Source organism: Orbicella faveolata, unplaced genomic scaffold (assembly GCF_042242905.1).
Source record: "Orbicella faveolata isolate gen_17 unplaced genomic scaffold, um_ofav_v1 contig_46, whole genome shotgun sequence".
Taxonomy (NCBI): Eukaryota; Metazoa; Cnidaria; class Anthozoa; order Scleractinia; family Merulinidae; genus Orbicella; species Orbicella faveolata.
The window spans coordinates 10,700,767-10,715,536 of NW_028301576.1; the positions used below are offsets into that span (position 1 = coordinate 10,700,767).

Genomic DNA, 14,770 nt, shown 5'->3' on the forward strand with positions numbered 1-14,770 from the left:
CTGATTATCGGCACAAATCACCCTGAGGTACTACCCCTGAGTAACTGCTTTCATTATCCACTTAAACTGCGTCTGAAAACTGTAATTTTGAACAACTAATTCAAATCGTATTTCCTATAGTATTTGGAGAGTACTTTCTGGGAGAAAAATTCAACTAATTTTTCTCCAGTGCTGGATGATATGGATGTCGGTGAATAACATTACCAGGGGTCTGACAGGAGTGACACAGTGAACACTAATTTCACCAAAATTGGCGCGAAAAATCAGTTGCTGAACCACTGGATGTAGGTCTGTTGTGTAATGATTTACATGTACCCTTGAGAATCACCGATCAACATGCCGAAGACAAGACGTGATCCTGGTTTATCAGAATCCTCAACATCGAATACGAAGAAGCTAAAAGTGGTAATGTTGAATGCAATCGCGGGTTATCCTGTTGTCAGAAGGAGAATTGTTCAAGTGACTGAATAGATCTTTATCACCAGTGATCCTTACAACGAGTGATTTATAAGCTTTATACTAAGCTTAAGCTTAAGTTTATTTGCCGACCCAGGTTATCATATTTAGAATTGCTAAGCCTCGTTAAGAGTTTTTACTCTCAATCACTCGTTAAAAACAACACGCGAAAATACATTTGCGTTCGAAGGCTGCATACGAAAGGCGCCGTTCTAACTTTAACAATATAAGCTTTCTTTGTGTGCGTGTGCGTGAAGTACTTTGTTGATTCATTGCTGAAATGACCGCCTTCACCATAAATTTTACACCTCTGTTACTTGCGCCCGTACTGAGATAACCCTTACTTAAGTTTATATCAATTTGAAAGCTGTTCTAGAAATTTCGTACAGATTTGACTTGTTATAGTCTACATCTACATCTACATTTAACAAATTGACGTCAGTTTTTTATGCGTCTGTCCTCTTATTGATGATAAATTGCGTCACAACATTGTCAAAGTGGCTGTGGAACCACAAGCCACGGGGGAGTGGTTCAGCAGTGCTTATAAAAGATATTTTGGAGGTTTAGTGAGAATGATTTTTGATTTAGTGGATTGTAGTTACAGCTAGCCTGTGTCACAGCCACCCTCTCTGCATCTCTCCGATTTTTTCTTTCCAGAAGGGCAGAAGTGTGGAGGGTGGAGTCCGGCACAGGCTAAGTTACTACTTGTCCAAGGGACAAGCCTGGACCCTGCAGCAAACCCAGTGCACTGTTCAGGCTATCCAAGGAACTATTTAGACTTAAGCAAATGCTATTGGGGTTGTTAGGCTTACAAGAATGCTATTTAGCTGGATCATGTGTACCAAAGGCATCCGTGGTGGAGTTTTGATCAATACCTTCAATCGATACCCTCAATCAACACTCCATCAACACCTCAGTTGACACTTGATCGACACTCTATCAACATCTTGGTCAACAGTCAATATTAATTTTTGATCGATACATGCCAATTATCGACCATCTGTTGATCAAGTGTCCATCAAGTGTCGACCAAGTATCGATCAGGATGTTGACCAAGTATCGATCAGGATGTCGATTAAGTATGGATTTAGATGTTGATTGAGGGTATCAATCGAGGTTATCGATCAAGGGTATCAATCAACACTTGACCAGGGATGCCTTTAGAGCACATGATCCATTTAGCCTAACCAAAGCACAATTTATGCTGACTACTGTAGAGTGCTATTTAGGTACCAGAGTGTAGTTTGACTGGTGACTTGCTGACTCATGAATAGACTCATTTGACTCGTAAGTCTGGGGTCCTCTCTTTAACTCATGAAGTGACTAATTATATTAATTTTGTTATGTGGTTAATTTTATGTGGTTTTTCCCCTAGGAATCTTCAACACAAAACAGTAATGCTATCAAGATGGGAGAGTCAGACTTCAAGGAGGTAGCATAGATACTACTTGTAGAAAGCCGATATTTGCCACCGCTTTGCGACCTTTGTTTTAACAAAATTCTTTTTCCAATTATTTAAATTAGCCCTGGGGCCCTTGCCATGCTCGATGATGATTTTGACATTTCTTCATTTGATTGTTATTAATCTCATTCACTTGTTTCATAGTTGTTTGATTCACCCTCTCTCGTGGGGGATCCTGTTGACTCCTCAGTCCCTCTTGTTCTGTTTAATAAAGATACCCAAACTCATTTAGTGGCTGTTGATCTTATCTGCCGAGGTGCACATGGAGGGACTTCAGGGGATAATAACAACATGTGTAATGCGTGTCATCCAAATGAATTAAACAGGTATTTTGTACCTTGTTTTTATGGCTTATCACAGAGAGCTCATGGGAGAAGGGAGATGTCAGAATATGAGAGAATGCGCCAAGAGAATATCAGACGCAACAATGAATATTTTGCAGGCCTCAACTTAAGTCAGGTACTGACCATGAATTTTACCTGTGACCTAGGGTAATTTTTTGAAGTCTTTACAGTGAATATGGTGCTCATGCATTAATATGTACATATATCATGATAGCCTTTTTCCCAGTTAGATTTCTCATTTGCATTAATTTCAATGTAACCCATTACATGGATGCTAGAATTTCAGTCAGAAACCACAAAATTGCAGCTTTAAGTCACCATAAACAAAGAAATCACCAGTTACATGAACATCCTTCCTACAAATTCATACCTCTGAAAAACATTTTCTCTACTCCCTACTCCCTTTTAGGCAAAGCTTGATCTGAATATGGCTATGTCAAGTTCTGGCACTACAAAAGTCAAGGAAAGGGGCCTGTCAAGGTAATTACATGTACTTCTCTAACTTTTTTGGATTATGTGTGCTAAAGGCATCTATGGTCAAATGTCGACCTTCAATCGACATCTCAATGGATACTCTAGTCTTGACCGATATGTGGCCAAATGTTGACCGACTTATATGTATCAATCAACAACACTCGACGGCATGTCTCCAAAATTTTAGTCGCCTTTAGTACACGTTAACTCTCCAATTGCATATTAATTAGTGTTCTACGTAATACTATTTATCTCTTTCTCACTTTCAAGGCCTGTATTAGCTCCCACACATTGTTCTGGAGTGTATTGCTTGCCAAAAAGTTTCCTCATTTATTTGCAGATTCACATTTTTTCACAGTAGCAAATTGTTTCTGAAAAACTCAGAACTTATTTTGGCAGTTTGCAAACACAGTTTGCTTCTACAACAATTTGCATTAGTGTGCAAATGGAGAACAGTTAGTGAAATCATGTTTTCCTCCTTCATGAAGATCAGCTGCCACAAACCAAGGCCTCAAGTGCTCTTACAGTCATCACCCATATCTGAGAGTTGAAGAAATGAACCTTTCAAGTAATGAGAAGAGATTTTTGTGGTGTTGCTTATAGTAGAAATCAATTATTGGCAAACTCTTAATTATTGCACCAAGCCAATGTGAAAACCTTCAGGATGCTTGTGAGTCCTGTCAGAATAACAAAAAGAATTTTGCCAAAAAAATTGGTACTTACTTTCTCATCTAAGTATTTGGAAAGAATTTATCATTTCACCCAGATAAATGTAGATGTCTTTTGATTACAGACCCAAGAAGAGCTCTAAGGTTGGACCATTACTTCCCACACGTCAGTCACTTCGTCTGCGTAATAAAGATCCTAATGGTATTGCACTTCCTGATCAACCACTTGAAATATCTCAGCCTGTCGATGAACATGTGAGTAATAAGAAAAGCTGCTATAAACTTTAAGGGACCCTTTCCAAGCAAACAAAAACACAGAAATTTTCAGTGGCAAATGGAGCAGCATTTTTAGCTGTTGAATGAACAGGAATGGACAATTTTCTCAAACTTCAACAACCTCACAAGGTACATGTACAATATTGTGGACCTAAATTTTGGCAAATGTCTTCCAGGGAATTCCCATAGCTTCCTGTACACGTATTTTCTTCCCAGAATTTTCCATGGAATGGGTTCTGACATTTAAGAAATTCAACAGTTTTGGAATATCTTACTGGATATTTTTAAGCGAAATTTCTATACTATGCATACAAGCTAACAGATTACTTTTTTTGGAAGGAAATCTGCCACCTTCAAGCACTTTTTAAATACTTGTTCTGTTTGGTATTCAGTATTCAGAATGGCTAGACCAAGTAAGATGAGTTTAATTCCCTTCAACATAAACACAACATCATTCTTTGTTTGACATGCTTGACCTCGTGCTCACTGTTATGCATGCAAGTACTCTTAGGTAAAGTGCTAAAACAATTCTGATGGCCAGTGGCTGCTCCACGGAACTATTATCATTACTATTCGCAACCACTGGCAATATTTAGCCATATGTACATGTATAGTTGTACTGACCTCACCATCAAGTAGTAAGTGTTCTCTCTAAATGCTATACTCTGATTTGTTATCCACTTTGAAAGTTATAATTCCTCTCCCTGATATAAATTTCATTTGACCTTCCTTATTTAGAGAACCTTTCGTTACTTTCCACGCCCAGTAAAGGCAGTTGGATTAAAGCGTATTAGCTCAGTTGTAGCATCCCAAACATTCACTGAAAGTGTAAGTAAGACCTTGAAGCAATCAATTGTCAAACAGTGGATAACAAAAATAATTCTTGAATGAGTTCTTTTGGTCAATGCAGTACACAAAGAGAGCTGTAATGTATTCTAAGGATTCTGAAAAAATTGATTCAATGCAGATTAAATGAAACTAATTAGTAAAAACTGTATCTTTTTATCTCCTAGCCACGAAAGCTGGGCCCTTTGGAAATGAAGCCTTGTAATAATGTTGAAGAAACACATGCACAAGAGTTTGTTGATGAACTAACAGTCCTGGCTAACATAGTATGTACAAAGATTATAGATTATATCATAACTTGTAGCAGAAATCAAAAAGAGAAATATCAGTTATAGACTAGGATCAGATGGCACAACTCTTGGAGCACAGCTGAATTGGCATCCCAGCCGTGAGGGGAATGGGGTTTGGCTGGTGCTCTCTAGGTACTGGACTGACTGGGACGTAACAACCTTGGCTACTAGTCAGTCAACCAAGCTGCTTTCTCAAATACAATGTAGTGCATTCCAGGGCCCTTGGACATCAGTTATAACAATTCACTGAAATTGTGTCTCAAAGTGCAAAATCCAAGAAAAGCAAGATAAAAGGAGCTCAAAACCGATGTAATGTAAACTGTGTGGTCATAAAGCAATTTTGCTCTGGTCTGCCAAATGCTAGGCTGTGATAACCTATTAATTGCCATATGACACTGTCGCTGGGTAGAAGTTAGCCAGCTGTGGGCAGGAAAGGTACTTGAGTTATAGAGTCCCTTGGCTAAGTATATAATGCAATTTGTGTTGTGTTTGTCTCCTTGGAACTGTTCAAAACCATGTTATAGAAGTGCCCTCATAGTACAAGAACATGAAAGAAGACCTTGACATAATACTCTATGGTGTTGGACATTTCTTGCCTGGCCCTGAACCTTCTCAGGGCCAGTCCCCCTATCTGTGGTCTTTTCAAAGAGATGCATCTATTCTAAACAGAGCAACATTCAGTGTCCTTCTGTGTTTACATCACCAACAGTTAGGTACACTCAACACATCAGATCTGTAGGAACATTTTTTCCTCAGACGCTGAAAGGTAACTGGCACATAAACAAGTCCAGACAGTCTGATTGATACTGATACATAGACGGGGGACTTGACTTGTCTTGACTTGTCCTTCCCTGTCAATCATCATTCTCCTTTAAAGCAAAGATTTGGTGGGTTCGTTCTAGTGAGGGGCATTCCTGCTGCCATTTCTAGCCAAGCTGCAATTGTGGTTGCAAAAGATTGCACATGTCCCATAACATTAGACAGTGTCATTACCTTAGTCTGATTGATGTACCCGCTGGAATGTCCCTTCCCTATGATATTAAATCCTGTTGATTTGTATTTTCTCTCTTTTATTAAGTTGCACAAGGCCAAAGAAAACGGAGAAGATACTGTAAAAGATGTGAATGTTGAAAGGTAGGTTATTTGGTATAAGTTAATAATAATGGCGGCATTGTAGTGATACTGAAACTCCCTTCAAAATGCAAGAGGAGAACTGAGGACATTCTATAATGTTGATTCCATTAAATAATACATCACCAATGAAAGAATACCTAAAGATCGGTAATAACACGGTCAACCTTGCATACCACGAGAGTTCTGATAAGGACATTAAATGTCTACTTGTGGGAGAAGTGTATATGTATGACTGTAAGAATATTTCTCTTTTTTGTTCTGCATCCTATTTGACTGACTTGGAAAGTTCATGAACATTAGATCCACTGGATTTCAAAGTGAATTATGATTTTCTTTTCTTTTTTTTAATTTTCAGCTACAAAAAGTGCTTGGGAAGCCTGAAAATCAAAGAAGGTCACATAGCTAAACTTGTTCCACATAGAATTTTCTCCATGGCATTTCACCCTGCTAAATATAAAACGCTTGTGGTAGCTGGGGATAAGTGGGGCAACCTTGGTATTTGGGATGTGGTGAGAGAGCATTTTTTGTGAATTTTAAATAAATATATCATGACAGATTAAACTAAGGCTACTTTGTTGTGGTATATTAAGTTTCTGAGTTGCCTAAGATCTAATTTTGTCTAGGAGACCGTTTATCATATTGAGGTAATAGTATGCCTTTTGTTTCAGGACTCCACAAAAGGTGATGACGGTGTATACCTTTACGAGCCACACTCTCGCCCTATCAACTGCATGTCATTTGACCCTGACAACTGTGGAAAGCTCTTAACATGTAGTTATGATGGAACTTTGAGGTGCTGTGATTTCAAGTCGGCTACTTTCCAGGAGGTACATGTACTTGTAATATCTGCAGAACATGAAACGCGATCATTACTTCTAATCTTAATAACATCCATCTGGACTCCCCGCGCAAATTATTTCCAATACATTGGCAATTTCTTCTAACTGCAATTGCTGGCTGGTTATGCTCCTCGAGGATGGTTCCTTTATTAGCTCAATGTATGGCTTTCAGTTCTTAATAACGGTACTTCTTAAAAGATTAAGAACAACGTCATCCTGTGTACATGTATCTCCATGCATTCAGGGGGGCTCAGTGTCGGTATTTTGAGTTATTTTGGCCACATGCTGAATTACCATTGAACCGAAGGAAACCTGAAAATAATAGTTTACCAAGATAGAAAAGCACCAAATTGATAACAGTAAACCATAAAGGAACAAGAATGATCAAGGATGGAGAAGATTGACACGGATTTCTGACGAACTTGACAAATTTACTAAACTTTTCAAAATGAGCAAACACTGACGTAGCTCCCTTTAAAGTCTGCTATATGATTATTGTAAAGCTAAGTGAGGAGTTGCCGTGATGGTATCCCAGCGTCAAAATGCTAGTTCAACAGTGATAAACACTTGATGGATACTAAATTGAGGAATGTCAAATTGATTTTAGGTTTATTCATTTGATGAAGATGACTATTCACGATTCATGTACTTTGCCTTTGGCTCACCGAGCAGCAGTACGATATTAGCAGCAATTGACACTGGCTATGTCTTGGTAGTTGACACAAGAACTAAACGGTAAGATTTGCTGTCCCTATGCGATCCTCGTAAGCATTTGTTGGTTATTTGAAAGTGATGATAACTACGTGTAAGCAGCGCTCAGAAAGAGGCCTGTCGTCGGGCAAGAGATTAGGAAGTTTTAGCAAACCACGACGGCGACGGCAACGGGAACGTCACCAAACAAAAGGTTTAATGAGCAGAACAATGTTTCTGCCCCTGCGTTTTGAATCTTTGTACATTTGTTTGCCGTCCTCTGCAAAACAACGGCTTGAAATGACAAAGTCGTACGTATTTTGGAGAACTTGTAGCGCAATGGCTAATTTTCGTGTCTTTCTTTGGAATTGAACGCTGTCATCACATATTTAGCGTGAGCAGGTTTTTAGACCGACAGGCGTACTGAACAGATCTACATAGTTGCGACACTCGAGGGTAAAATATAAATCCTTTTTTTAACAAGGCCTCGTCCTTGGCGTCGCCGTCGTCATTGCTAAGACTCCCTAAATCAACCAGTGATACCAGTTTTCCCCATGGGCCATTTCTTGTTGTTATGCAATCAAGTCTAAGACAGGGTTACTTTCGTATGAGTTCTCTTCGTTAGTTGTGTAGTCTCATGACTTTCACTCCAACTAACGTTAAGTGGCTTTAAATCTACTTCAGCAACGCCATAGCAGAGCAGAGTTATTGCCTTCATGACAAAGTGATCAAGTGCATCGATGTCCATCCGTTGAACCGCAATCTTTTCCTCACATCCTGTAGTGATGGGTAAGTTAGACCGAGATTTTAAGGTTTGAATGTTTAAGGTGGCTCCATAGGGTAATCATTTGTGGCGTTGCGCGCGCAAGTGTTATGTTTTGAATGTCGTTTTTGCATTCGTATTTACACCCAGTCCTCTCAAACTAATTACATGTAATAAGCAATGATTAAATAGTGTTTTACTATCATCTCTGTTAAAATTATTGGTTTTAGTCTTGAATCAGAAATGCTCAAACAAATATGTTTTTGTACATTTTTATGGCTTTACTTGCGATTTTCTTAAACTTCCTTCGGTGAAATCTTCCAAAATTTTCACAGCATATTGCTTCCTGCGGGACACGAATTTTAAACACGAAAACAATAGGGTTTGTAAAGGCAGGTTTTCCGATTTTTGCACATTTACGTCTTTACTGCTGCGAAAAAGCTGGTCTTCTAGATTTCCCTGAAAAACGAGCTCCGACTAAAGTAAAATATTTACTACCAATCTGCCAAGTTTTACAGAATTTCACCGAAGGAAGCGCGAGAAAATTCACTGTCAGTTTTGCTTGTTGTGCTCATGTTGACGTAATAAAATATCGAAAAACACTGACGTTTTCCTTCGAGCGCGCGCAGATTACATTCGTCCTCAGCGCGCGTGCGATCGTAGAACTATAGGGAGCCACCTTAAGGCGATTCGTCACATTTTGCATCTCCGTTTGCATTGCGCATCCTTACTGCGCATAATTTATGGCGTCACTAGCCCGCGCTCGTGCACGCACACATTGAAAACATGGAGGATTTGCCTTGATATTGAGCTCTGTCAGTTGAAAAATGGCTATAGCTCACTAACCCCAATGTTCTTTCCATTCATTTTAATCAACTAATCATTAGCTTTGCGTGAGAAGTTAAACTGTAAATATAGCTAAATATACTGTAAATTGTCGCTTTTTTGTCATTTTTTTTTTTTGCAGTTTTCACTAGTTCTAGTAACCGTAGTAAAAGTTTGTAGTAATTGTCCGCGATTAAAAAGTAGTGTAACGTAAGCGGTTTAAATAATACTGTTGTTTCGTCAAGCATTGTAATTAGAGCAAGTTGTAATTAGCGTAAGTAGCTGTATTGTTGTAGTTTTATACGTAGTTTTTTGTAATTAATAATGTAAGTATGCGTGCTGTAAAAAATAGATAATTAATAATAATAAAAAAAAAAAAAAAGAAAAAAAAAAAAAAGCTTTGCGTGAGAAAAGATTGATCTGATTTCTGTTGCTGAAAATTGAATAAATTAGGAATATAGCAGCTGCAGTGTAGTCTTTTTTACTTTGCAGTTTGGTAGCCGTGGCAAACAATTTGGTTCCAATATTTTAACAAGGATTCAGCTGTCTGTCAAAATCAAACTTAAAAAGTTTATTTGTGTCCGACACAAGTATTGATTGTAGTTTGAGGCATGTTTTCATGAGTCTGGGCTCACAAAGATTTTACAATAACTCGGGATGCGTTCTTGTAATAAGCATGAAATAATGCTAAAATAGGACGTTTTCAATGCCTCATAGCTCCCTAACGAGCATGGGCACCCCCCTTTTTTATTTTATAATTAAAGTTCTCATATGATAAATATTCAGTAGACAAAGTTTGAACGAAAATCTATTGGCAGTTTTATTTCAGGGGAATTACCTTAATTACACACAATATAGAAATAACCCTACTAAATGTACGAGACCTACTCAGCCATGAGAAATGTCAGAAATGGCGAAACCGTCACAAAATTAATACTTACACCAGTATTTAGACCATTGCGAATAAAGAGAGAGAGAAATTTATATCAATCTTACTTCTACCTAAAAACTGAAATACAAAGATTTAGAAATAAAGAAATTTATCCACGGTTAAACGAGTATTCTAAAATTCACAGTAAAGATAATTTAATCAACGCGCGATTACGATGCATCCTGTTTCAAATTGTTCATAGTAACGAACCCATAACGAGAACACCTACAAGGACCCCTGCCAAGCAGGAACCTGGACTTCTTTTAGTCCAACAAAGTAATTAAATTTCTTAAGTTTATTTGAAGTAGGATAATTTTTTTTCTCCAGCCCCATTAGAAACTCCTCGCCCCTTTAACTCTCCTGTCTTTTCGTTGACAGGTCAGTAGCGTTCTGGGACATACGCAATATAAAAAACATGAAATCAAAGCTGAGTAGCTTACAGCGGACCCGTGTTGCTACCTCAGCTTATTTCTCTCCCTTAACTGGCAGCCAAGTCTTGGTGACATCCATGGATGATTACGTAACGTAAGTGTAGGATAAAAGTGTATACTCTCCTCATGGATTCACGTATATTTCCTTTCATGTTAACTGGGAGAATATGTTGTGCATCTGCTATGTCTCTTAGGGGATTAACGCTTTGAAACTCGTAGGCTAAGGGCATCCACAGACTAGACATCTATTTGTCATCGAGACGGTAACTAAATATTAACGGCAATTATGAAAAACGTAGTACGTGAGATGAGCTGTCGACAACTAAGTACATAGTTTCCCTTTTCGAAAAAAAAAATGCTTTAGTAGTCGACAAAAGTCGTTTTCACCGTTTTCCCGTGTGTGGGAATCATTGCTTTACTTGTCGACAACTGTCGCAACTGCGTTGGCAGTGGTCAGTGGTTTGAGTATGCTTATTGTATTTTGAGCATGCGTAGTGAACGTTAGTTCCCAAGGTCTCGCTGACTGGACTTGGACATCGACAACTAACACTCCAATGAGATAACATTAATTATTTTAGTTATCAACAACAAATAGTTGTCGACAAGTTAATGTCTAGTCTATGGAGGCCCTAAGACCACAAATAAAACTGTTCTTTTCCATTAATGTCTGTATTCTCCCTTCCCTTGGCTGTGGCAAAAATGAAATAAAGGTGACCCTATCGTTTAATGGTTGCCCTGAAGCTGATCTTTCTTTCCTCAGCATTAATGATTTGGACCCATCAGGATTGGTTTCTACTTCAGCCAGGTGCTGCTTCAGGTAAAATGAACACAATCAATTGTCTTCTGTTCCATACATAGTATGTCGTTTGTTTGTTTGTTGTTTTTTTTTTCCAGTTTTGTTTTGAAGTTGTTTTTCCTGATCATAAAGCAAGGCTAAATTCAAGGAAACAATTGAGCTGAAACAATTCGAAAGTTATGATTTCTGCATTAAGATTCTGACAGATGTTATCAAAATAAGCTGTTACTTATCACGTAGTTAAATAATTATACGCTTCGCAACGCCTTGCAGCGCGATATTATATTGTGAGTTAATACCAAAGGCACATTATCTGACAATGTACTCCTCATGCATGTGCGTAAAACTGATTACTCGACTCCAATCGTTTTAGTGTAATTTATTCGTTTTACTTTCCAATCTCTGATTCTCTTTCTTGTGTGTTTTTTTGTTAGCCATGATAATCACGTTGGTCGGTGGCTGACAAGTTTTCGTGCTACCTGGGATCCGAAATATGACAAATATGCAGTTGTTGGAAGTATGAGAAGACCACGACAGGTTGGAAAGTTGTTGTCGTTTATACATGTTCGTGTTGTGATTTATTTCTTTAGCAGCATATTCTAGTGTTTAAAAGTTATAACGTAAACCACCATTCCATGCAATTTTGGTTACTTACCTGGTAATATTGAAAGCTCATCACGTAATCTGCCATAGCTGCTGTCGTAGAATTCCACACTCTAGGTTTATTCGCACTTAAACCAGCGATTCGCTGAAGCAAATAAAAACAAGCTAAACATACAGAACATGAAACAAGATGCAATATAATTAAAGCAAGCGGAAAATAAGGCAAGAACCAACGAAACTTACAAGATTTGGGTAGTGGCTACGACGACTAAAACACACGGACAACGACAACTAAAATGTCAACTGCCGAAGATGCTATACAGAACAATGGAAACAATAGATGAAAAATGTACACGAAAATATGAAACGTTACGTAACCGAAAAATAAGTGACGAAACTAATTTCAATAACAAATGTGCACGGCATAACTGAAAAACCAAAAACAAGAGACTTTGACACTAACTAAGGCCCTGTCCACACGTATCCGAATATTTTTGAAAACGGATATTTTGTTTCTCTGTTTTTAGCCTTCCGTCCACACGTAAACGGCGTTTTTGGGCACCAAAAACACGGATATTTTCGAATGCGATGACGTCATAGATCAATTCCAGTACAATGGTGGCGCACTGCGCATGCTCTGGAAAGGTCGCTATCGTATTTCTTTTGCTTTAGCATTTTCATGTGGATGGGCGAAAACGATTCGAATACGCTACGTGTGGACGTGTATTGTTTTGAAAACGGGGGAAAAAATCTCCGTTTTCAGAAATATCCAGACCCGTCTGGACGGCGCCTAAGTCTCCGTGACTACAGCCGCGTACAAGCAGCTACCTGATCAACTGAACTTCAAACTGATCTGCTCTTGCGTAGTCCTAAGTCGTGACCGCTTCTGTGAAAAATGGCTGTTCTTTTCGCAGAGCTGTCTTTCAGAGAGCGATTTGACATGTCCACTAGACATAAGTACAGCGAGTATACAAAGAAGGAAGCAAAACTGTCCTCAAAGTATTTTGGCAACGTTTGAAAGAAAAACAGCTCAGTCGTCTCATCAAAGGAGAAGCTTGCTTCTTGCAAATTACTTCAGCAAGGCCGCGCGCGCTTCTGGCGTTGGGCTTCTAGAAAATAATTGTGAAAACCAAACTCACCGATCGAATGACAAATCACTTGTTTTGCATAACCTCGTTCAATAATTTTTAATCATATAGCTTGTGGATATGAATGGGTTCCAAATAGCTTTTTGTCACCAACCCATTATCTTTTAATTTTTTTATTTTCTTTATCACCAGATTGATATTTTCTCTTCTGAGCAAAAGAGCACCGCGTTGATGCGCTTGACTCACGAGAACCTTAATTCTGTCAACTCTCTCAATGTGTTTCATCCCTCGGTGAACATGCTGGCTGGAGGAAATTCAAGTGGAAAGGTTTACCTGTGGACGGAGTGACCATGGATGGCCTGTACGAATGTTTTCGCAAGTTTTTTTTTTTTTTTTTTAATCTAATCAAAAGTACAAACGAAGGAGACCAAAACCTTTGAAACAAGAGTCTGCTGTCCAGTCTTCATTGGTTGTCGTGTTCCGTTGAAGAGTGAAATCCATTCCACGTCTAATATTATATTGCCGTTACGATTAGACAACGCTGTTGCCCACAGCAGATTGATGCGAATCCTTTTAATAATGGGTTGAATGAAACACAGAGGAAGTGCTGGAGCCATGGAATAGGAATGCTGGAAAAGTACAGATGGTCTAGCTTTAAAGATACTTGTCAGTAACGCAGTAGCTTGAGAGACGTTGAGTGTAATAACGATTATATTCTTTGTTGCTTGCTTCGCCGGTAAGCGATTATTTCCCTTTAATTTCGAAGTTTGGAAGTGTAAGGTAACTCTTACAGAGCGAGAGTTTTCTTTTCTTTTTTTTTTTTCGTTTGCGTTGCTCTAATTACCAGGACAACGCCGTCTATTTTCCAACTCGGAAATCAGTAATTCGCGGAAGAATTTTGCATGCAGGGAAATCAGAGTTCTTGATTTGGTTTTGTTGAGTTAATGTAGGTATAGCCCAAGAGGTGTTGCGTGTGGCACGGTTTTCTATGAATGTCTCTGATGTCACCCGGCATGAATTCTCGCCCAAGCCACCGCCCCTAACCAAATCCCACAGCGCAGCAGAGCATTATGGTCTAGCAGTTTGTGTGACATATCGTTTCGTCACAAGGTGCGCCTGAACTGTTTACTTGTATCGCCGGCCATTTTATAGTACCAGTAAAGTTATCATTACAAAATCCTCTGTTTGTGGTTGCTTATACCGTCTATCCTCACAGACTCACAGTGTGCTTAACCACTTTCCCAACATACCATTTTTTACCAGTCAAATCACTCTTTTCGGAACCTCTTGTGAGCGACCTTTCAGAGGCGATAGCGACGACCATAGGTCCTCTCACGGCGTATATCTGACCACACTACAAGTAAAATTTGGAAAACAAAACACAGTACAGCCTAGCCCAATTCCCAAACGGCTTGAGGTCGCTCGCACTCACTTCCCCTTCACCGCATCTGATAGAGCTTGTACGAGAGCGAGTTCTTGACGTCATCGTCCACCGTGGATTTTATCCAATAAGAGCAGAGAGGAGGGAGTGGGAGCAAGCGACCTGGAAGCGGCTTAGAGTCGGGCCACAGTCGGTACAACCCTTGCATTTTGTTCTTCATCAGATCATAGTCTCTAGTGTTCTTATATTAGGATGTTTTTCTTTTTGTGATATTCGATACCGGGTATATGCCTTGAATTTTCCTCGTTGAGAAAGATCAGTCATTTGGAAACTAAATAAACTGCAAAGCCATGAACAAAGATCCTGTTTGACTGAACGTTGGATCTCACAGGAGATCTAATCAGCCAAACTAAATTACAATATTTTATAATGGTGGATGTCGTAACACATATTTCGAAACTAAAAGGAGTGGC

General features: G+C 38.9%; 1 protein-coding gene across 2 annotated transcripts; it reads left to right on the forward strand.

Annotated features, from left to right (window-relative positions):
* The first annotated feature begins 20 nt into the window (after positions 1-20).
* On the forward strand, positions 21-14,093 carry LOC110047369 (WD repeat-containing protein 76-like). Of its 2 annotated transcripts, XM_089277941.1 has the most exons (16): positions 21-405; positions 1,832-1,888; positions 2,279-2,377; positions 2,672-2,742; positions 3,530-3,659; positions 4,419-4,508; positions 4,694-4,792; positions 5,895-5,950; positions 6,306-6,459; positions 6,619-6,777; positions 7,397-7,524; positions 8,164-8,268; positions 10,377-10,523; positions 11,190-11,246; positions 11,660-11,762; positions 13,109-14,093. In XM_089277941.1, exons 1-16 carry the CDS (start codon positions 337-339, stop codon positions 13,262-13,264), a joined length of 1,680 nt encoding a protein of 559 aa, XP_089134067.1. In that variant the 5' UTR covers positions 21-336; the 3' UTR covers positions 13,265-14,093. The 2 variants fall into 2 exon arrangements, with proteins under 2 accessions (XP_089134067.1, XP_089134068.1); XM_089277942.1 differs by lacking the exon at positions 4,419-4,508 and having other exon boundaries at positions 23-405.
* Positions 14,094-14,770: the final 677 nt, after the last annotated feature.

Excerpts from the sequence above, each read along its gene's own strand:
- LOC110047369 (XM_089277941.1), top strand. The coding sequence starts at position 337 with ATGCCGAAGACAAGACGTGATCCTGGTTTATCAGAATCCTCAACATCG. Across the intron at positions 4,509-4,693 it reads CCCAAACATTCACTGAAAGT|CCACGAAAGCTGGGCCCTTT; the intron begins GTAAGTAAGACC and ends TTTATCTCCTAG. Across the intron at positions 11,763-13,108 it reads GTATGAGAAGACCACGACAG|ATTGATATTTTCTCTTCTGA; the intron begins GTTGGAAAGTTG and ends CTTTATCACCAG.